This window comes from Phyllopteryx taeniolatus, chromosome 4 (genome assembly GCF_024500385.1).
Source record: "Phyllopteryx taeniolatus isolate TA_2022b chromosome 4, UOR_Ptae_1.2, whole genome shotgun sequence".
Taxonomy (NCBI): Eukaryota; Metazoa; Chordata; class Actinopteri; order Syngnathiformes; family Syngnathidae; genus Phyllopteryx; species Phyllopteryx taeniolatus.
The window spans coordinates 30,992,171-31,013,948 of record NC_084505.1 but is presented as its reverse complement, the minus strand read 5'-3'; the positions used below and the strand labels follow the sequence as shown (position 1 = coordinate 31,013,948).

General features: G+C 41.7%; 3 protein-coding genes across 10 annotated transcripts; all 3 read left to right on the top strand.

The window, feature by feature from the left end:
* The first annotated feature begins 54 nt into the window (after positions 1–54).
* LOC133477170 (zinc finger protein OZF-like) lies at positions 55–7,491 on the top strand. 2 transcript variants are annotated; one of them, XM_061771630.1, is made up of 5 exons: positions 66–2,771; positions 2,930–2,979; positions 3,071–3,128; positions 4,535–4,589; positions 5,543–7,491. In XM_061771630.1, the coding sequence occupies exons 1-5, from the start codon at positions 2,709–2,711 to the stop codon at positions 6,664–6,666; spliced, it is 1,350 nt and encodes a 449-aa protein (XP_061627614.1). In that variant the 5' UTR covers positions 66–2,708; the 3' UTR covers positions 6,667–7,491. The 2 variants fall into 2 exon arrangements, with proteins under 2 accessions (XP_061627615.1, XP_061627614.1); XM_061771631.1 differs by lacking the exons at positions 2,930–2,979; positions 3,071–3,128 and having other exon boundaries at positions 55–195; positions 5,543–7,043.
* Positions 6,720–21,482, top strand: LOC133477171 (zinc finger protein 239-like). Of its 7 annotated transcripts, none has more exons than XM_061771637.1 (5): positions 6,720–6,850; positions 9,909–9,963; positions 13,277–17,013; positions 18,155–18,223; positions 19,860–21,482. In XM_061771637.1, exons 2-3 carry the CDS (start codon positions 9,918–9,920, stop codon positions 14,383–14,385), a joined length of 1,155 nt encoding a protein of 384 aa, XP_061627621.1. In that variant the 5' UTR covers positions 6,720–6,850; positions 9,909–9,917; the 3' UTR covers positions 14,386–17,013; positions 18,155–18,223; positions 19,860–21,482. The 7 variants fall into 7 exon arrangements, with proteins under 7 accessions (XP_061627621.1, XP_061627623.1, XP_061627622.1 ...); XM_061771639.1 differs by lacking the exon at positions 6,720–6,850 and adding an exon at positions 7,633–8,098 and having other exon boundaries at positions 13,277–14,654; positions 18,155–18,209; XM_061771638.1 differs by lacking the exon at positions 6,720–6,850 and adding an exon at positions 7,633–8,098 and having other exon boundaries at positions 13,277–14,654.
* On the top strand, positions 18,164–20,972 carry LOC133477093 (zinc finger protein 239-like). The gene is made up of 3 exons (XM_061771452.1): positions 18,164–18,209; positions 19,860–20,007; positions 20,075–20,972. Exons 1-3 carry the CDS (start codon positions 18,164–18,166, stop codon positions 20,970–20,972), a joined length of 1,092 nt encoding a protein of 363 aa, XP_061627436.1.
* Positions 21,483–21,778: the final 296 nt, after the last annotated feature.

The window sequence follows — 21,778 nt, the reverse complement described above, 5'->3', positions numbered from 1 at the left end:
CCAAGCTAATACGGAACATGTAAACGCACCACAGCAGTGACTGAGCATCAACTTGACCAAAAAAAAAAAAGAAAAACTGTTTTCGAAACAGTACCACCTACAGTTTAGCAACGCCGGCGTTGGCCTCATTCACTATAACCAAAATCCAGTTGAAACATAATGCGATAACCTCCGTACTACCGTGTCAATATAGAGGTAAGTTTGTTTATATAACGACGGGCTCAACGGTGTAGCATCAGTGAGGTTAGCTTGCTAGCTTATTTGTTCGAACGCAGCTAATGCTAACGGCAATTCCCGTACGTTTTTGCACACAAAAGGACAAACTCCGCTCTCATACTAGTCATTATTCCCGTACTAAAGCGATAACGGGAAAGGTTAAAGGCAGTCCTATCGCCAAAATACACGTGTTGGGTTTTAAAATGTGTTAATGTGCACAGGGGACGTGCTGTGATTCGTTCGAGATGATTCATAAACGCTACTTTTCACTTGTTTTGCTATCATGCCAGTAATCATGTCCTGTGTCCCCAAAATACGATAAACGAATGACCGTAAATGGTCTATTTTTGGGGCCTTATTATTAAACAAGTTGGACGGCATACTACTAAGAGAGAGGACGATTACTGTGCTTTCTTAGGTGATCAAATATGTAATAGCTGCCATGTAATTATTATGGCTAACATGATTTGATTGCCCGGATTAATACGTTGTCTAAGTGATTCCAAAATATAGACTGATGCAATACGTAAATTAACGATAAGACAACACAAAAATAAACGTGATTCCTAAAGCCGAGTGGCTGCTTCACAATCAATGAAATAGCTCACAGCGTTACACTATTGACAGTCAACAACCCAATGAAATTTGACCCACTTCGGGTCCCCACCCACAGTTTGAGAAACTCCACTAGAGCAGTATCGTTGCATTCTTATTTGCAGATTTACACAATTAAAGGTGATAAACTGTGTACAATGGTACAGTTTGAGCGGTAAATTTGCAGCATTATGATATTAACTGTTTATTAAAGGGATATACTGATTATCATATTCAGCATTTTGATGCATATCGGCATCAGCCTTTATTTATTATATAAAACCCTAGGGGGGCCTATTTGTTTAAGTTTTCATTTAACTTTGTAAAAAGTGCTGACCCTCGAAGCTCCCTGCACCTTTTGTTAGAATGTTAAAACAAAGATGTCTATTGTCTAAGCTTAAAAAAAACTTTAAAATGTTGCAAGTGGCGTTTGCAGTTTTCATAAAACAATACATTTTGTCATGCATGAAAAACTGTCTATGACCAGACAGTAGAATATTATTAACTAATTCCCTGCCAATGCCGTCCAAAGACGTCTTTCAGAATCCATCTATTCCCTGCCAATCCCGTCTAAAGACGTCAATGCCGTTTTTTAATGGGGATGGGTGGGGGAGGGTCTTGTGCAGTTTACGTGTGATCGTCAAGCCTCTGGATAACTGCAATGAGGAATGGCACCCTGTAGAGGGCAGCAACAATGCCTTGAGGTAAACATCCCTCCCTCAGAGGAGGAGGAGGAGGCGGGAAGCAAGAGACTGAGAAAAGGCAAACATAATGGCGGAACAGAGAGAAGACAAAATGAAAAAAATCTAACAAAAAAGCTTTCGGTACTAGAAATTAATTGCGCCAAGGCAAGAAAAATATTCCTGCGACTGACAGGAATGACGCCTTAGATCTGGGTGTCAAACTCAAATTCACAGTGGACCAAAAGGAAAAATTGGGACAATGTTGCGGGCCAAACTCAATATTTAATGAAAAATCACTGCGATGTGCATGTTTCCCTTCTATGCAGAAATATAGCGTTAAAGTTTAGCATATGACAACAAACTTAAATTTTGCTTAAACACTGAATCTGGAATAAACTAAATTTAATATTATAAATATGAGAAATCAAATTTGCGATAAAAGACATCAGTGGTATTTGTTTGTTGTTTTGTATTTAAATAGATAACATGAATTCTTCTGTCTTTCCATCTTCTATTTATCTATCTCCAACTACCTTTCTTTTTTATGTAAATCTTTTTTCAAAGGCCAACAACAAAACAACCCAAAAAAATAAGAATGTCCTTCAATAAAAATCCAAACTTCAAACTATTAACAGTCCCTGCATAGGAGTTGATAAAGGGCATTAAAAAAAAAACAATTCAATTATGTTATGTTCTTTGTTACAGCCACGTTGCTCCGCACATGACAAACAGGTCTGTCTTTTACTTTCGTGAACAGACAATCTGCCTCCCACCTGTCTTGGAAGTTAACCGTTTTCCATCTTTTGTTTGGCCATTTTTGGGAAGGGGAAGTGTAAATTTGCTCGAGGAGACTCGTAGCATAGTTGCTAACGATTGCAACAGAAAGGGAAGGGGCGCTCGCCGGTCAAGACTGATGGACCAACACACTAGCAAAGCATTCTGGGATTTGTAATATTAGTGGCACATGTGCTGTATACTGGCGGGCCAGCTCAAATACACATTTGATATGGTCTTGCGGGCCAAATATAATTACAAATTTGGCCCCCGGGCCTGAGTTTGACACGTATGCCTTAGATCGTGCGGGGGAATAAAGGATGACGCTCCGAGCCGAATCGCTTTGTTGCAAAGCTATCGCCCAAAATGCCGGGCCATATGGCGACATCAGCTGATCGTCTGCCGACCAGGATTTGAGTGAATGGGATCCGGAATTGTCAGATGAGTGAACTCCCTCTGGATCGCCAGCCGAGCTTCATGCCTCCGGATGATATGGAGACGAAGGTAACTCATTTGCAGCTCGCGCCAGCTACATTTAGTGAGCAAACACGCTCTTTCAATCTTTGTTACACAAAAACATAATTTAGTCCCACTCGTTCAGATTACAATGTAAGATCTGTTGCCAGTACTGATTTGAATTTTCCATTTCGTCCATCTTGCAGGAGTTCATCAGCCGCGAGTCAAACATCTTTTACGATTGCGACGAAGAAAAGTAATGTTTTTTTTTTTTTTTAACACTTGCAAAACTCGTCATCAATAAAAACTATTCTCTAGTAATGCTATGTATTTTTCAAAACTTACAGGTTATGCATGCAGCAGACATTCGACCCCCATTCCACTATGCAGTGCAGAAAAAAGAAGGTAATTGAATTCATTTTCTCCACGTCCCATGACAGCAATTTCAACAATGTATTTTTTAGTAATAGTTATGTTTCTAAACTGCACAGGTTGTGCTTCGAGTAGACGTTGGGACTGGTTTCAAGGACAATGACAACCACAGTAGATCCCATTCACCGCCACCAAAGAATAAAATCCAGATGTGGATAAAACTGCTAGATTTTATGCGCAAAGGAATAAAAACCTGGAATATTGAGCAAACGGTAGAGGTGGAGAATTTGGCGAAAAAAAAGTGCAAGTGTGGGAGCCCCATTTGTTCATGCATTTTTGTCTAATGTAGATTCTGTACAGTTATACTTGTAAATAAATAATTTTTCTGTCAAGAGTACTTTCTCACTGTTGTTTTAGGTTCAGATGTTTGAGATTTTCACTAAAGAAAAAAAATATTGGTGTCAAAGTCATTGTTCTGCTTGATCTGTCTGCTTTCACAAAAAGGCTGTTTTCTCCGTTTTTTTCTCCTCCAGAAACAGCTTTGGCTGAAAGTAGCCTATATTTGACTGCTGATTACTAAAGAACTGTATAAGCTAGAGACAACCCTTTTTTCTGATGAAAGAAGAGAGTCTGATCTTGTTTTTGGTGTTTACATAGTCAGAGTACACAATATTCTCTGGTGCTTGAAAAATGAGTGAAATTGCTGGCAGTGAATGAGTTAAACATTATCTCTTGAAAAATCATCCCTCTGTGGCCCCTTGTTATGCATCTTAATTTAGCGTTAATTTATCATTTTAAAACCTGTCCCGCCGCAGCAAGAACAGCCTATCATAGACTGTCGAGACAGAAGGCATGACCAAATAGTGTGCCAATCATTTTCTCGTGCACACACACACAGTTACACAATGCAGCCTTGCGCAGACTTTTTTATTTGGCCAGATTGTTTACCTTCGGTTAGTAACATAAGTTAAAAAAAGGAATTGACAGCTCTCGGGGAAAAAAACAAGGGTAAAGATTTGTACTATGCTCGTCTCGTGCATGTTCACGCAGGGGGTGGAGTGAAGTGAGGCAACATTCGAATCTTGGTGGCAGTTTGAAAACTGCAAGCTTTTCCTTTAAGTGTTGGAGTTTTTATTACTCAAACTTTTATCACCAATATTTTCCCTTTTACTGCAAATTAATATCGGCTCCGAATATTGGTTATCGGCGTCCTTGACTATTAATGGGAGGTATCGGCCCTGAGAATAAAACATCGGTCTGTCTCTATTTTTTTTTAATGTCTCTGTTTATAAAATGACTTCATGAGTGTATAGTTGTTATATCTCTCAGTAACAGCTCCTTTTGTTTTTGCAGTTCGAGACATGTCCTAGAATTAATCAGCGTTATGTAAAATCCATCTAATTTAATGTTAAATGTGTGTGTGTGTGGTCTTTTCCAAGGTCCCAGCCATGGAGGAAGACAGTTCATCTGTGACGGACCACTCCTCAGACGAAAGTAAGGATGGACACCCGTTTGTATTTTAAGATCTTCGGCTCCTTCATGAAGTTTTTTTTTTTTTTTTTTTAATTCGTACAAAGCAGAGCAGATAAATACACATGAAAAAAAATTCACTGAATCTAAATAATAGAATTATTGAAAATATCTCATTTCCACCAAGCAGTAGAGTCCAGTTTCTCTTGACAGAACTCTGAAGTTAAAATTTTTTAAACATACTTTTAACACCAACTGCACCTTTTAACACTGCTACATAATATCAAACATAAACCACAAGAAATAAAATTATATTTAAGGTAAACTAATAAATACATAAATCGATTAATAAATAAATATTAATTTCTAATTAAAATACATACCCATCACATTGGCATTTGGCATATACAGTCAGGTATATTAATATTGGGAAATTGACACAATTCTGATCTTTTTTTGGCACATAACACCACCACAATGGATTGGAAATGAAACGAACAATATGAGCTTCAACTGCAGACTTTCAGCTTTAATTTGAGGGTATTTACATCCAAATCAGGTGAAAGGTGAATATATATATATATATATATATATATATATATATATATATATATACACATCCCACTTTTTAAGGGACCAAAGATAATGGGACAAGTTAGCAATCGTAAATCAAATTTTTTAAGACTTTGTTGCAAATCCCTTGCAGTCAATTGCAAGTCTGGAATGCATAGATATCACGAGATGCCAGATTTCATCCCTGGTTATGCTCTGCCAGGCCTCTGCTGCAACTGTCTTCAGTTCCTGGTTGTTGTTGGGGCATTTTCCCTTCAGTTTTCCCTTTAGCAAGTGAAATGCATTCTCAATCGGATACAGGTCAGGTGATTCCTCTCTTTCCCTTCAACAGCTGGGAACAGGATAAACAGTGTATGAGCTATATGTAATTTAAATACTGATTCTTTGATGTGTTTACTCATCAGGTGCCAAAGCGTTTGACATTGAGTATATCGTAGAGTCCGATCCCAGCGATGACTTGACCCCCACTGAGCCTGATGACGACAAAAAGCCCAAGAAAAAGCAACGCAAGAGCCACCCTTGCACCGTTTGCAACAAAATATTTGACAGGCTTTCCAAACTTAACAGGCACCAATCTGTACACACAAGGCCAAAAACCTTAAAGACTCGCTATACCTGTCTGCATTGTGAGAAGACTTTCACAGAAGAAGAGAAACTGTTACGACACCAGGATACCCACAACCGGACAAAGGAGCACCCGTGCCCCGACTGCGATAAAGTGTTCAACAAGCCTTCCAGGCTAGCGCGGCATCAACGCATCCACGCCAGGAAACCAAAGGTGCCCCACCAGTGTTCCTTCTGCTCCAAGACATTCGATAAACTTTACAGGCGTATCCGTCACGAGCGAATGCATACGGGCGAGAGGCCTTTCACTTGCTCCTTCTGTGGGAAGGGATTTTCTGAGATGGGTCACTGCAAAGCTCACGAAAAGACGCACCAGGACAATCCGGAGAAGCCCCACCGTTGCCCCGACTGCGACATGTCCTTCTTCAAGGCCTCGGAACTCGGTCGACACCAGCGCTCGCACACCGGGGAGAAACCTTTTCAGTGCAGCGAATGTGACAGCACCTTCGCTCGTTCCGAGAGTCTGAAGAGACACATGAGGAGCCACACGGGCGAGCGGCCGTACGTCTGCATCACTTGCAGCAAGGGATTTTACTCCCGTCAGGATTTAAACATTCACTTGCTGATCCACTCGGGAGAGAAGCCCCACCTGTGCCCCGTGTGCGGCAAAGGCTTCTCGCAGCTGGGCAACATGAAGGAGCATGAGAAGAACGTCCACGTAAGGTCCGAGAAGTACGTTTGCAACGAATGCGGGGCCACCTTCACCAGGTACAAGTCGCTGAACCTGCACCAGCGGGTGCACACCGGGGAGAGGCCTTATCTCTGCCTGCCGTGCGGTCGCAGCTTTTCCTGGAGTCACTGCCTGAGCAGACACCGCAGGACTCACGCTCACAAGCAGATGTTGAGCGACGCGGCCAAAGGCCTAGAAGATTTTCAAGAACTCGTTGAGGATCAGTGCAGTTGAACACTGATCTGGCACTAGCCTCGCAAAACTGGTGCCAGACAAGCACTAACTTTTTGCTGACTGCTGTTATACGTTAAGACCGGGCGGTGACAACAGGTCCCTGGCACGAACAATCAATTGCCATATTCAAGAAACCAGCGGACTCTCGTCACGCCTTGTTTTGTAAACACTACAGACAAACACGGTAACTTATGGACATTACATTGGTGACTTGTTGACGTTATATAAGGTTGTGCCGCTCCGCCAGTGTAAAGCCAAACTGGTGTTTGGAACTTAGCACTGGCACCAGTTCAGCATGAAAGTGGTGTACTTTGCCCTTGTTAACCATATATTAAATACAATTAGGGGTTGGACTAGACCCCTTTGTTTCCCTTCAATCATACTAATCAAGACAATTCGGACAACTTTATGTGGACGATGTGAGTGTCTGAGTCTCGCGTAATGTATGAAATACTTTGCGAACACCGACAGTTGCTTCCGACACAACAGAGTGGGAGAAGTGAGTGGCAAGTGTTTTTCGAAAGAAATATAGGGCTCCGTGTTTGCACATGGTCTTTAAAGCCCATGTAAAGTAAATTCAGTGATTTGTTTCTAAATACATGATACATGTTTGAATTGCTGAAAATGTGGAAAGACTGCTAATTCTGAACAAACGTACTGAATTGTGGAGCGTTAGACTGATTTTCACCATTTCAGTTTTCCTGATGTTTGGGCGAGGCTAAAATGGTGCCCAGGAACACACTTTGGTGTCATTGTATAGGTACAATAAAACTTTGGTAGAGCAAGACTGCAGATGTCTAAAAAAATAAAATAAAATGCACAAGATACACAATATGCACAAGAAATAACTTATTACTCTAAAAGGTAGATAACAGAACAGTAAGTGAATGCAGAAGTGACAAAATAAATTAAATAGATCAAATAAAGTGTCAGGTGCTGAGTTGTATTGCATTGTTGATATAGAGAATGGTTGTATTGTTGCTGTATTCATCTATTTATGATGGAAATGTTCAGGTTGAAGCGAATTGTCCCAAGTGTGTAGCAGGGTAATAGTTTATGAATTTTCCAAGCTTACACGGAGCATGTAAACGCACCACAGCAGTGACTGTGTCGTACACACACAGAAACAAATATAAAAAGAAAAGGAAATAGTTTTCGAAACAATACCACTTCCAGTCGAGCAACGCTGTCTTTGGCCCTTTTCACTATTACAAGACCCAGTTTAAACATAATGCTATAACCTCTGCACTACCGTATTAATAGAGAGGTGTTTTTATTTCACTACTCTTAACGGTGTGGTGAGGTTAGCTTGCTAGCTTATTGGTTTGAATGCAGCTAATGCTAACAGCAATGCCCCTCGTGCGAACGTGTTTGCACACAAAAGGACAAACTCCGCTCACATACTAGCCATTGTTCCCATACGAGGAGAAAGGTAAACGTCTGTCTTCAAAAATACGTGTTGGGTTGTAAAAGGTGTTGGCGTGCATAGAGGGCGTGCTGTGATTCGTTGGAGTTGAACGCTACTTTGCACTTGTTTTGCTATCAGGTTAGTAAATATGGTCTGTGTCACCCAAATACGATAAACACGTCTTAACCTTTTTTCGGCGAGGTTCACATAACTACCTTATCACCGCAAAGGACCTTAAATGTTCTAATTTGATGGTCTTACCCTTAAACAACCTGTACTGCATACTACGAAGAGAGAGGACTATCCCTCTCTGTTTTCTTAGTTTATGAAACATGCAATTGCTGCCATATAATCTATGTGGCTATTTGATTTGCCTTGACCGATGCCTTAAGGATCTCCAACAACACAAACGTGATTGCTGAAGCCGTGTGGCTGCTTCACAATCAATGAAAAATAGCATACATCGTTTCACTTTTGACAAATCAGCAACCCAATGAAATTTGACCCATTTTGGGTCACCATCCACAGTTTGGAAAACTACACTAGAGCAATATAGTTGCATCCTTATTTTAACATTCACACCATTAGAGGAGATAACTATTTACAATGGTACAATTTGAGCGGTAACTTTGCTGCATTATGATGTTAACTCTATTATTCGATTCAATTATCAGCTGGGCTGATTATCGATACCGATATTCAGCATTTTGACGCATTTCGGCATTAGCTTTTTTTTCTGTCTCTTTTTTTTTTAATATGACGGCTGATAGATTTTTTTTTAAAAACTAAACTTAAGGGAACTATGTATTAACATTTTCAGTTAACGTTACCTGAGATGCAGTTGACCCTGGGAATTCCTGCACTTTTTGTTTTTGTTTGAATGTAAAACAAATTTGTATTTGTGAAAGAGTAACATTTCAGTTATATTGAAAATTTGGAACACAATTTACTGTTGATTGAAAACTTGAAAGGGGGATATTTGTTTTCATTTAACTTTATAAAACATGCTGCTGAGCCTGGGAGCTCCTTGCGCTTAAAATTTTAAAACAACGTGTCTAAGAAAGAAAACTAACATGCTGACAATCTGAAAAGGTGTTTAATATGCTAAAAGGCATTTAAACGAAGTTAAAGGTGGTGTTTGCAGTTTTGTTGCCGTTTTCATGCATGTTAAAACTGCATGTCCCAACAGTAGAATATTGGTAAAATTATCTTTTGAAAAATCATCCCTCTCTGGCCCAGTTATGCCTCATTTAGTTTTATTATTTTAAAACATGTCCCGCCGCGACAGGAACAGGCAATCAGAGACTGTAGAGTCAGAAGGTGTGGTCACATAGTGTCAATCATTTTCAAAAGTTAGCAAAGTTGCTCAGCTCTCGAAAACGTTTGTACAATGCACGTCTCGTGCAGGTTCACGTTGGTGAGGGGCGTGGCTTTTGTTAGAGATGCGTGTGGGGGAGTGAAGTGTGGCTACATTCAATTCTTGCTGGCAGCTTGAAAACTGTAAACTTTTTAACTGTTGGAGTTTGTATGACTCAAAATTTTAACGCCAATATTTTTCCTATTACTGCAAATGAATATCGACTCCAAATATCAGTTATCAGCCTACTTGACTACTAATAATTGGTATCAGCCCTGAAAAAAAGACATCTGTTAATCTCTACCTCATTATATCCCCCATTCTAAAATGAATTCAAGAGTGTATAGTTGTTTTACTGTATTGCTTAGTAACAGGCCCATTGTTTTTTGCAGTTATGAACATGTCATAGAATGAATCAGTATTATGTTTTGAAACATTCCTCTAATTTAATGTTAAGTGTGTGTGGTGTTTTGCAAGGCCCAAGCCATGGAGGAAGACAGTTCATCTGTGACAGAGCACTCCTCAGACGAAAGTAAGTATTGATACCATTTTGTATTTTAAGACCTTCAGCTTCAGCGCCATTTATTCTAGAATTTGTAGTGGAACTGTGTGAGGCTTCTGGCTATGTCCTGATTGCATGTTCCAGCTAATAAATCACATCTATCGTCATCTGCAGGTTTCTGTTGCACAATATATTTAGCTATGTCATCTCCATAAATTAAAATAGATATGTTCAAATTTATTGAGGTGTACCTATATTGTATAATATTATTGATGCATTGAAATGAAAATTATTGGCCGAAACTGAAAACCGAAATGGGGGAGCCCACAGCCGAAAACATGTAAGGCGGAACACCGAAAGAAATGATCAATCAATCAAACTTTATTTGTAAGCTCTTTTCATACAAAAAAATGCAATGCTTTACATTGATTAAAATATACAAATAATTCCAATCTGCCAATTATTAATAATCAATGTATGCCAGTTATTACTAAAATTGCTTTTATGGTTATGACTTTAGAGCCGCCCGTAGAAATTCACTTTCAGAACAATTTGTCTGAATTTCCATATTTTTGAATTTATGTCAAGAACATTACTGCGGGACAGTTATCGCTGTCTATTATGTAATAGGATAAATAAAAAAAATAAAAAACTAGTTTTATGCATTGTGAGATTCAAAATGAGTCATTTTGATTGGCTCACGAAGGCTACGTACGTGGTCATTTGACAGCCTTGTGTCGTCTGATTGGTGAATTGGAGTCAAATGACAGTGATTGGCGCAACGGGCACCCTATGTGGAAGTTGAAGATGGAGTCTAAAAATAGACGCGCGCACACACAATAATGGATGAATAAAACTAGCGAACGGCATGTCGATCATTGCAACGGAGTAAAAGTATCGATCCTTCTTCACATAAATACTCAAAAGTGAAAAGTACGGTGCATTTAAAGTACTCTGACAAATACATCCATCCATTTACTGTACCGCTTATCCTCACGAGGGTCGCGGGCGTGCTGTACCCTGAACTGGTCACCAGCCAATCGAAGGGCACATATAAACAAACAATCATTCGCACTCACATTCACACTTACGGGCAATTTAGGGTCTTCGATCAACCTACCACTTATGTTATTGGGATGTGGGAGGAAACCGGAGTGCCCGGAGAAAACCCACGCAGACACGGAGAGAACATACAAACTCCACACAGGCGGGGCCGGGATTTGAACCCCGGTCCTCAGAACTGTGAGGCAGATGTGCTAACCAGTCGACCGCCGTTCCGCCCTGACAAGTACAGTTTATTGAAAATGTTACTTGAGTAAATGTAACGGAGTAAATGTAGTGCATTACTACCCACCTCTGGTACTTGGTCATAAAGGTGGGGTTTCATTTGTTGAAAGTACGTGTAAACTACGGTGGCCTGGAAGTGCAAAACAATATACTTTGGCTGCCCTCAGTCTAATCTTGAATAAAACTTTTCTGTGACAAAGTACAGTGGGGCAAAACAAGTATTTAGTCATCCAGCAATTGTGCAAGTTCTCCCACTTAAAAAAGATAAGAGAGGCCTGTAATTTTCCTCCTCGGTAAACCTCACCTGTGAGAGACAAAATGAGAAAAATAAAATAAAATCCAGAAAATAACTGTCTGGTTTTTAAATAATTTAATGGCAAATTATTGTGGAAAATAAGTATTCGGTCAATAACAAAAGTTCATCTCAATACTTGGTTATATACCCTTTGTTGGCAATGACAGGTCAAATGTTTTGTGTAAGTCTTCACAAGGTTTTTACACACGGTTGCCGGTATTTTGGCCCATTCCTCCATGCAGATCTCCTCTAGAGCAGTGATGTTTTGGGGCTGTCGCTGGGCAACACAGACTTTCAACTCCCTCCAAAGATTTTCTATGGGGTTGCGATCTGGAGACTGGCTAGGCCACTCCAGGAGCTTGAAATGCTTCTTACAAAGTCACTCCTTCGTTGCTTGGGCGGTGTGTTTGGGATCATTGTCATGCTGAAAGACCCAGCCACGTTTCATCTTCAATGCCCTTGCTGATGGAAGGAGGTTTTCACTCAAAATCTCACGATACATGGCCCCATTTTTTCTTTCCTTTACAGTCTGTCCTGGTCCCGTTGCAGAAAAACAGGCCCAAAGCATGATGTTTCCATCCCCATGCTTCACAGTAGGTCTGGTGGTCTTTGAATGCAACTTGGCATTCTTTCTCCTCCAAACACAATAAGTTGAGTTTTTACCAAAAAGTTCTATTTTGGTTTCATATGACATTCTCCCAATTCTCTTCTGGATCATCCAAATGCTCTCTAGCAAAGTTCAGACAGGGCCTGGACATGTACTGGCTTAAGCAGGGGGACACGTCTGGCACTGCAGGATTTTAGTCCCTGGCGGCGTAGTGCGTTACTGATGGAAGCCTTTGTTATTTTGCTGCCAGCTCTCTGCAGGTCATTTACTAGGTCCCCCCGTGTGGTTCTGTGATTTTTGCTCACCGTTCTTGTGATCATTTTGATCCCACGGGGTGAGATCTTGCGTGGAGCCCCAGATCGAGGGAGATTATCAGTGGTCTTGTATGTCTTCTATTTTCCAATAATTGTTCCCACAGAGGATTTCTTCACACCAAGCTGCCTACCTATTGCAGATTCATTCTACTGTTAACGAGTTCAAACAGGTACCATTAATACAGGTAATAAGTGGAGGACAGAGGAGCCTCTTAAAGAATAATTTACAGGTGTGTGAGAGCCAGAAATCTTGCTTGTTTGTAGGTGACCAAATACTTACTTTCCACCATAATTTGCTAATACATTATTTAAAAAAATCAGACAGTGATTTTCTGGATTTTTTTGGTTTGCTCTCATTGTCTCTCATAGGTGAGGTATACCTATGATGAAAATTACAGGCCTCTCTAATCTTTTTAAGTGGGAGAACGTGCACAATTGGTGGCTGACTAAAAACCTTTTTGCCCCACTGTAAATGCAGGAGACCCTCCTTCCCTATCCATTGCTGTTTTGTTAGTCTGTGTCGTTCTGACTGAGGTGGCACGTTTTTTTTTTCTCTTTCAGTACTATTTTGAATCGGAAAATCACCCTAAATCAAACCAGCTACTACAGCACCATGTAAAAGCAGCATTATTGGTTTGTTGCAATATAGTGGTTTTTCCTGGCCAGGCTCAATTTCCACCCAAACCCTCATTGACGATCACCCTGCGATTGACTGGCGATCAGTCCAGACTGAACTTGGCTCTCTCTTTTTATCAGCTGGGAACAGGATGAGCAGTGTTGAACATAAATGGGCTACATGTTTCATTTAAATACTGATACTTTGATGTGTTTGCTCAACAGGTGACGTAGCCTTCGACATTGAATATGTCATAAAATCGGATACCTCCCCTGAGCCTGAGGATGACAAAAAGCCCAAGAAAAAGCAATGCAAGAGCCACCCTTGCACCGTTTGCAACAAAATATTTGACAGGCTTTCCAAACTTAACAGGCACCAATCTGTACACATAAGGCCAAAGACCTTAAAGACTCTCTATACCTGTCTGCATTGTGAGAAGACTTTCACAGAAGAAGAGAAACTGTTACGACACCAGGATACCCACAACCGGAAAAAGGAGCACCCGTGCCCCGACTGCAATAAAGTGTTCAACAAGCCTTCCAGGCTAGCGCGGCATCAACGCATCCACGCCAGGAAACCAAAGGTGCCCCACCAGTGTTCCTTCTGCTCCAAGACATTTGATAAACTTTACAGGCGTATCCGTCACGAGCGAATGCATACGGGCGAGAGGCCTTTCACCTGCTCCTTCTGCAAGAAGGGATTCTCCGAGATGGGTCACTGCAAAGCTCACGAAAAGACGCACCAGGACAATCCGGAGAAGCCCCACCGTTGCCCTGACTGCGACATGTCCTTCTTCAAGGCCTCGGAACTCGGTCGACACCAGCGCTCGCACACCGGGGAGAAACCTTTTCAGTGCAGCGAATGTGGCATCACCTTGGCCCGTTCCGAGAGTCTGAAGAGACACATGAGGAGCCACACGGGCGAGCGGCCGTACGTCTGCATCACTTGCAGCAAGGGATTTTACTCCCGTCGGGATTTAAACATTCACCTTGTGATCCACTCGGGAGAGAAGCCCCACCTGTGCCCCGTGTGCGGCAAAGGGTTTGCGCAGCTGGGTAACATGAAGGAGCACAAAAAGAACGTCCATGTAAGGTCCGGCAAGTACGTTTGCAACAAATGCGGGGCCACATTCACCAGGTACAAGTCTCTGAACATGCACCAACGGGTGCACACCGGGGAGAGGCCTTATCTCTGCCTGCCGTGCGGTCGCAGCTTTTCCTGGAGTCACTGCCTGTGCAGACACCGCAGGACTCAGGCTCACAAGCAGATGTTGAGCAACGCAGCCAAAAGCCTAGAAGATTTTCAAGAGCTCGTTGAGGATCCATGCAGTTGAACATTGATCTGGCACTGGCCTCGCAAAACTGGTGCCAGCCGGGGCCTGGACGAGACCCCCTTGTTTCCCTTCAGTCATAGTAATCAAGACAATTGGGCCAATTTTATGTGGCACAGTTTGGTGAAGGCCTTTTCTTTTTCCACCATGACTGTGCCACCAGGCACAGTGCAAGTAGGGACTGGTATTTAACTACATGTCCATGATTGACTAAAATCAGTTGATACTTTTCCGACAGAAACAGTCGCTTCCAACAAAATCGGGCGGGAGAAGTGAGTGTCACGTGTTTTTCTAAAGAAATATAAGGTTAACTTGTCCCACCCACGTTAGCCCAAGATCATTAACGACCCTGTAATGTGAATTCAGAGATTTGTTTCTAAATACATTCTGCACATATTGAAGATAATTGCTGAAAATGTGCAAAGACTGCTTACGCTGTACAAACATACTGAATTGTTGAGATGTAGTGTTTTTCATCATTTCAGTTTTCAGTTTGGGTGAGGCTAAAACCGGCGCCCAGTGACGCCCAATAAAACTTTGGCAGAGCAAGTCTGCAGATGTCTAAAAAAAAGAAAATGCACAATATGCACAAGAAATAACTTACTATCATGGAGGTACAACCCCACGAAAACATAATGTTGGTTGATTGAAATAAACCCCAATTCCAATGAAGTTGGGACCTTGTGTTAAACATAAATAAAAACAGAATACAATGATTTGCAAATCATGGTCAACCTATATTTAATTGAATACACTACAAAGACAAGATATTTAATGTTCAAACTGATAAACTTCATTGTTTTTAGCAAATAATCATTAACTTAGAATTTTATGGCAGCAACACATTCCCAAAAAGCTGGGACAGGGTCATGTTTACAACTGTGTTACATCAACTTTTCTTTTAACAACATTCAATCAACGTTTGGGAACTGAGGACACTAATTGTTGAAGCTTTGTAGGTGGAATTCTTTCACATTCTTGCTTGATTTACAGCTTCAGCTGTTCAACAGTCCGGGGTCTCCGTTGTCGTATTTTATGCTTCATAATGCGCCACACATTCTTAATGGGAGATCGGTCTGCACTGCAGGCAGGCCAGTCTAGTACCCGCACTCTTTTACTACGAACACGTGCAGAATGTGGCTTGGCATTGTCTTGTTCAAATAAGCATGGGTGTCCATGAAAAAGACATTGCTTGGATGGCAGCATATGTTTCTCCAAAACCTGTATGTACCTTTTAGCATTAATTGTGCCTTCACAGATGTGTAAGTTACCCATGCCACTGGCACTAACACAGCCCCATACCATCACAGATGCTGGCTTTTGAACTTTGCGTCCATAACAGTCTGGATGGTTATTTTCCTCTTTGGCCCGGACAACACGACGTCCACAATTTCCAAAAACAATTTGAAAGGTGGACTCATCGGACCACAGAACACTTTTCCACTTTGCATCAGTCCATCTTAGATGAGCTCGGGCCCAGAGAAGCTGGCGACGTTTCTGGGTGTTGCTGATAAATGGCTTTTGCTTTGCATAGTAGAGTTTTAAGTTGCACTTAGGGATGTAGCGCCGAACTGTATTTACTGACATTGGTTTTCTGAAATGTTTCTGAGCCCATGTGGTGATATCCTTTACACATTAATGTCGGTTTATGTTTCTGTGCCGCCTGAGGGATCGAAGGTCACGAGCATTGAAAGTTGGTTTTCGGCCTTGCCGCTTACATGCAGTGATTTCTCCAGATTCTCTGAAGCTTTTGACGATATTATGGACCGTAGATGATGAAATCCCTAAATTCCTTGCAGTTGTACGTTGAGGAACATGGTCCTTAAACTGTTGGACTATATTCTCACGTACTTGTTCACAAAGAGGTGAACCTCGCCCCATCTTTGCTTGTGAATGACTGAGCAATTCAGGGAAGCTCCTTTTATACCCAATCATGGCACCCACTTGTTCCCAATTAGCCCGTTTACCTATGGGATGTTCCAAACAGATGTTTGTTGAGCATTCCTCAATTTTATCACTTTTTTGCAACCTGTCCCAGCTTTTTTGGAACGTGTCGCAGCCATAAAATTCTAAGTTAATGATTATTTGCTAAAAACAATTAAGTTTATCAGTTTGAACATTAAATATCTTGTCTTTGTAGTGTATTCAATGAAATATATTGAACATGATTTGCAAATCATTGTATTCTGTTTTTATTTATGTTTAACACAACGTACCAACTTCATTGGAATTGGGGTTGTCGATAATAGAACAGTAAGCGAACACTGAAGAGACAAAATAAATAAAATAGAACAAATAAAGTGTCAGGTGCTGAGTTGTCTTGCATTGTTGATATGGAGAATGATAGTATTGTTGCTGTGTTCATGTATGTCAGTTGGAAATCTTCAGGTTGAAGCGTACTGTTTGTCCCAAGTGTGTCTCGGGGTGATAGTATGTGAATTTTCCAAGCTTCCACGGAGCATGTAAACGCACCACAGCAGTGACCGTTCCTCAAACACCCACACACGTAAATTAAAAGCCAATAGTTTTCGGAACAGTAACACCTCCAGTTTAGCCACGCCAACTTTCACTATTACAAGACCCAGTTTAAACATAATGCTATAACCTCTGCACTACTGTAATAATAGAGAGGTAAGTCTTTTTGTTTCACGACTCTCAACAGTGTGGTGAGGTTAGCTTGCTTGCTTATTGGTTTGAATGCAGCTAATGCTAACAGCATGTCACCTCGTGCGAACGTGTTTGCACATAAATGGACAAACTCCGCTCACATACTCGCCATTGTTTCCATACGAGGAGACAGGTAAACGTCAGTCTTCAAAAATACCTGTTGGGTTGTAAAAGGTGTTAGTGTGCATAGAGGGCGTGCTGTGATTCGTTGGAGTTGAACGCTACTTTTCACTTGTTTTGCTGTCATGTTAGTAAAAATGGCCGGTGTCACTTAAATACGATAAACGCGTCTTAACTTTTTTTCGGCGAGGTTCACATAACTACCTTATCACCGCAAAGGACCTTAAATGTTCTAATTTGATGGTCTTACCCTGTAACAACCTGTACTGCATACTATGAAGAGAGAGGACTATCCCTGTCTGTTTTCTTAGTTTATTAAACATGCAATTGCTGTCATATAATCAATTTGATTTGCCTCGCCGCCGGCATTAATACATTATCTGAGCGATTTCCATAATTTTGACCGATGCGAAAAGGAACTCCAAGAATACAAACGTGCTGGAAGGCATTTAAATGAAGTTATAGGTGGAGTTTGCAGTTTTTTTTGTTGTTTGTTGTTTTCACGCATGTTAAAACTGCAGGTCCCCACAGTAGAATATTCGTAAAATTATCTTTTGAAAAAGCATTCCTCTCGGTCCACGTTATGCCTCTCATTTCGTTTTATTATTTTAAAACGTGTCCCGCCTCGACAGGAAAAGGCTATCAGAGACTGTAGAGACAGAAGGTTTGGCATTTGTATGACTCAAAGTTTTAACGCCAATATTTTCCCTATGACTGCAAATGAATTTCGGCTCCAAAAATTAGTTATTAGGCTCCTTGACTACTAATAATTGGTATCAGCCCTGAAAAAAGACATCTGTCTATCTCGACCTCACTATATCCCCATTATAAAATGAATTCAAGAGTGTATAGTTGTTATACCGTATCTCTAAGTAACAGGCCCATCGGTTTTTGCGGTTCTGGACATACCATAGAATGAATCAGTATTATAATGTTTTGAAACATTCCTCAAATTTAATGTTAAGTGTTTGTGGTGTTTTGCAAGGCCCCAGCCATGGAGGAAGACAATTCATCTGTGACAGATCACTCCTCAGACGAAAGTAAGTATTGACAAGTAAGTATCGGCTCCGCAAAAGACATTTACTCCGCATCGCTGTCACGTATGAATCCAAAAGCTAGTTTATTTTTAGCCTTGTCACGTGTCTTGTGGCATAGTACTGAAACTATCTGACGTCCAATAAAGTTTTTTTCAATCTTGTCAGTGAAAAATACACGTAGTCGGTGTGGGATTATTTTGCGGTGTCTCAGACAAACAACACGCAAGTTATTTGCAGTCTGTGCACAACTGACGTACGTTGTGGGGGGACGTCATCTAAATGCTTCAACAACAAATTTGACGAGGCACCTAAAGAATGTACACAAGGAGGAGCATGCTTTGTTCAAGCAACGCAGCGTGGGTGGAGCCCCCCCCCCAAAAAAAGGACGCAAACTCTGGACAACGCCCGTCCATATAGCCAGGACAGTAAGAAAGTTAGAGTAAGCATGTCATTAACATTATTTGTTGAAATAATTTAATTACATTAAGTTAGCACCCAGTATTTCTGTCAAGTTGTAATGTTGATTTGACCTAACTTTATGCCAGTGGCCAATCCTTGAATGCCCCCTTGAGGTCATTGATGTTTTAACTTTTGTCTAAAATGAGAATACTTTATACTACAGAATGCTTTAAGATACTCGGTGTACAGTACAAAAGTATATACAATAAATGAACAAGTCATGTCAATAGACACATTGCTCCATCTTGTGATCGGTTATCGTTTTTTTAAACTTGCTGATCGCTGATTGGCCCCAAAAATCCAGATTGTGTGAAGCCTAATTTTAAGACCTTCAGCGCCATTTATTGTTCTCAAGTTTGTAGTGGAACTGCGTGAGGCTTCAGGCTATGTCCCGATTGCATTTTCCATCTCATAAATCACATCTGTAGTCATCTGCAGGCTTCTGTTGCACAATATATTGAGGCACGTCATCTCAATAACTTAAAATTCATCTTGATGTCTGCAGTTTTATTGTGGCCCATCTCTGAATCAGCTAATATAAGGAATACCCAAATCATGATTTTACACTTTAACTTTTCCACTGCACGGTACTGACTCAGCTCGAGATGGCCCTACTCTGTAAAACTAGGTATGACAAAGTCGCACAGATTGGCCATTGCTGCTATTTTCACAGAAGATACACAGCTAGAAAAAAACAAAAAAAGATGCTTACATTGGCTGCCCAGTTGTTGTGCCATCGCTCTGGACCCTGTTGTATTCCACTCAAGACAGTCTCCACTTCATTTTTGGTTGCCCTCAGTCTTTTCTTGAATAAAACCTTACTGTGACAAAGGAATTGCAGGAGACCCTCCTTCCCTATCCATTGTTGTTTGTTAGTCTGTCTCATTCTGACTGATGTAGCGTTTTTTTTTTTTTTGTACTATTTTGAATCGGAAAATCACCCCAAATCAAACCAGCTACTACAGCACATTGTAAAAGCAGCATTATTGGTTTGTTGCAATATAGTGGTTTTTCCTGGCCAGGTTCAATTTCCAGCCAAGCCCTCATTGACGATCACCCTGCGATTGACTGGCGATCAGTCCAGACTGAACTTGGCTCTACCTCTTTATCAGCTGGGAACAGGATGAGCAGTGTTGAAAATAAATGGACTACGTTTCATTTAAATACTAATACTTTGATGTGTTTGCTCATCAGGTGACGCAGCCTTCGACATTGAGTATGTCGTAGAATCGGATACCTCCACTGATCCTGAGGATGACAAAAAGCCCAAGAAAAAGGAAGGGAAGAGCCACCCTTGCACCGTTTGCGACAAAATATTTGACAGGCTTTCCAAACTTAACAGGCACCAATCGGTACACAAAAGGCCAAAGACCTTAAAGACTCACTATACCTGTCTGCATTGTGAGGAGACTTTCACAGAAGAAGAGAAACTGTTACGACACCAGGATTCCCACAACCGGAAAAAGGAGCAGCCCGTGCCCCGACTGCGATAAAGTGTTCAACAACCCTTCCAGGCTATTGCGGCATCAACGCGTCCACACCAGGAAACCAAAGGTGCCCCACCAGTGTTCCTTCTGCTCCAGGACATTCGATAAACTGTCCAAGCGTATCCGTCACGAACGAATGCACACGGGCGAGAGGCCTTTCACCTGCTCCTTCTGTAAGAAGGGATTCTCCGAGATGGGTCACTGCAAAGCTCACGAAAAGAAGACGCACCATGACAATCCGGAGAAGCCCCACCGCTGCCCCGACTGCGACATGTCCTTCTTCAGGGCCTCTGAACTCGGTCGACACCAGCGCACGCACACTCGGGAGAAACCTTTTCAGTGCAGCGATTGTGGCATCACCTTCGCCAGTTCCGAGAATCTCAAGAGACACATGAGGAGCCACACGGGCGAGCGGCCGTATGTCTGCATCACTTGCAGCAAGGGATTTTACTCCCGTCAGGATTTAAACATTCACTTGCTGATCCACTCAGGAGAAAAGCCCCACCTGTGCCCCGTGTGCGGCAAAGGGTTTGCACACCTGGGCAACATGAAGGAGCACGAGAAGAACGTCCACGCAAAGTCCAGCAAGTACGTTTGCAACAAATGCGGGGCCACATTCACCTGGTACAAGTCTCTGAACCTGCACCAGCGGGTGCACACTGGGGAGAGGCCTTATCTCTGCCTGCCGTGCGGTCGCAGCTTTTCCTGGCGTCACTGCCTGAGCAACCACCGCAGGACTCAGGCTCACAAGCAGATGTTGAGCAACGCGGCCAAAAGCCTAGAAGATTTTCAAGAGCTCGTTGAGGATCAATGCAGTTGAAAACTGATCTGGCACTGGCCTCGCAAAACTGGTGCCAGACAAGCACTAACGTTTTGGCTGTACGAGACCCCTGTTTCCCTTCAGTTGTAGTAAGTTGTCATAAAGATAATTTGGACAACTTTATGTGGGACAGTTTGGGAAAGGCCTTTTCTTTTCCAGCATGACAGTGCCACCATGCGGGAACATTGTCCTTAAACTGTTCGACTATTTTCTCACGCACTTGTTCACACAGAGGTGAACCTCGCCCCTTCTATGCTTGTGAATGGCTGAGCAATTCAGGGAAGCTCGTTTTATACCCAATCATGGCACCCACCTGTTCCCAATTAGCCTGTTCACCTGTGGGATGTTCCAAACGGGTGTTTGATGAGCATTCCTAACTTTCTCAGTCTTTTTTGCCACCTGTCCCAGCTTTTTGGAACATGTTCCAGCCATGAAATTCTATGTTAATGATTATTTGCGAAAAAAACAATTAAGTTTATCAGTTTGAACATTAAATATCTTGTCTTTGTATTATATTCAATTACATATTGGTTGAACATGATTTGCAAATCATTGTATTCTGTTTTTATTTATGTTTAACACAACGTCCATTGGGACTCCATCGTTCTGCTGGGGGACTTCAATGCTCACGTGGGCAATGACAGTGAGACCTGGAAGGGCGTGATTGGGAGGAACGGCCCCACCGATCAGAACCCGAGTGGTGTTCTGTTATTGGACTTCTGTGCTCACCCTGGATTGTCCATATGAACACCATGTTCAAGTATAAGGGTGTCCACACGTGCACTTGGCACCAGGACAACCTAGGT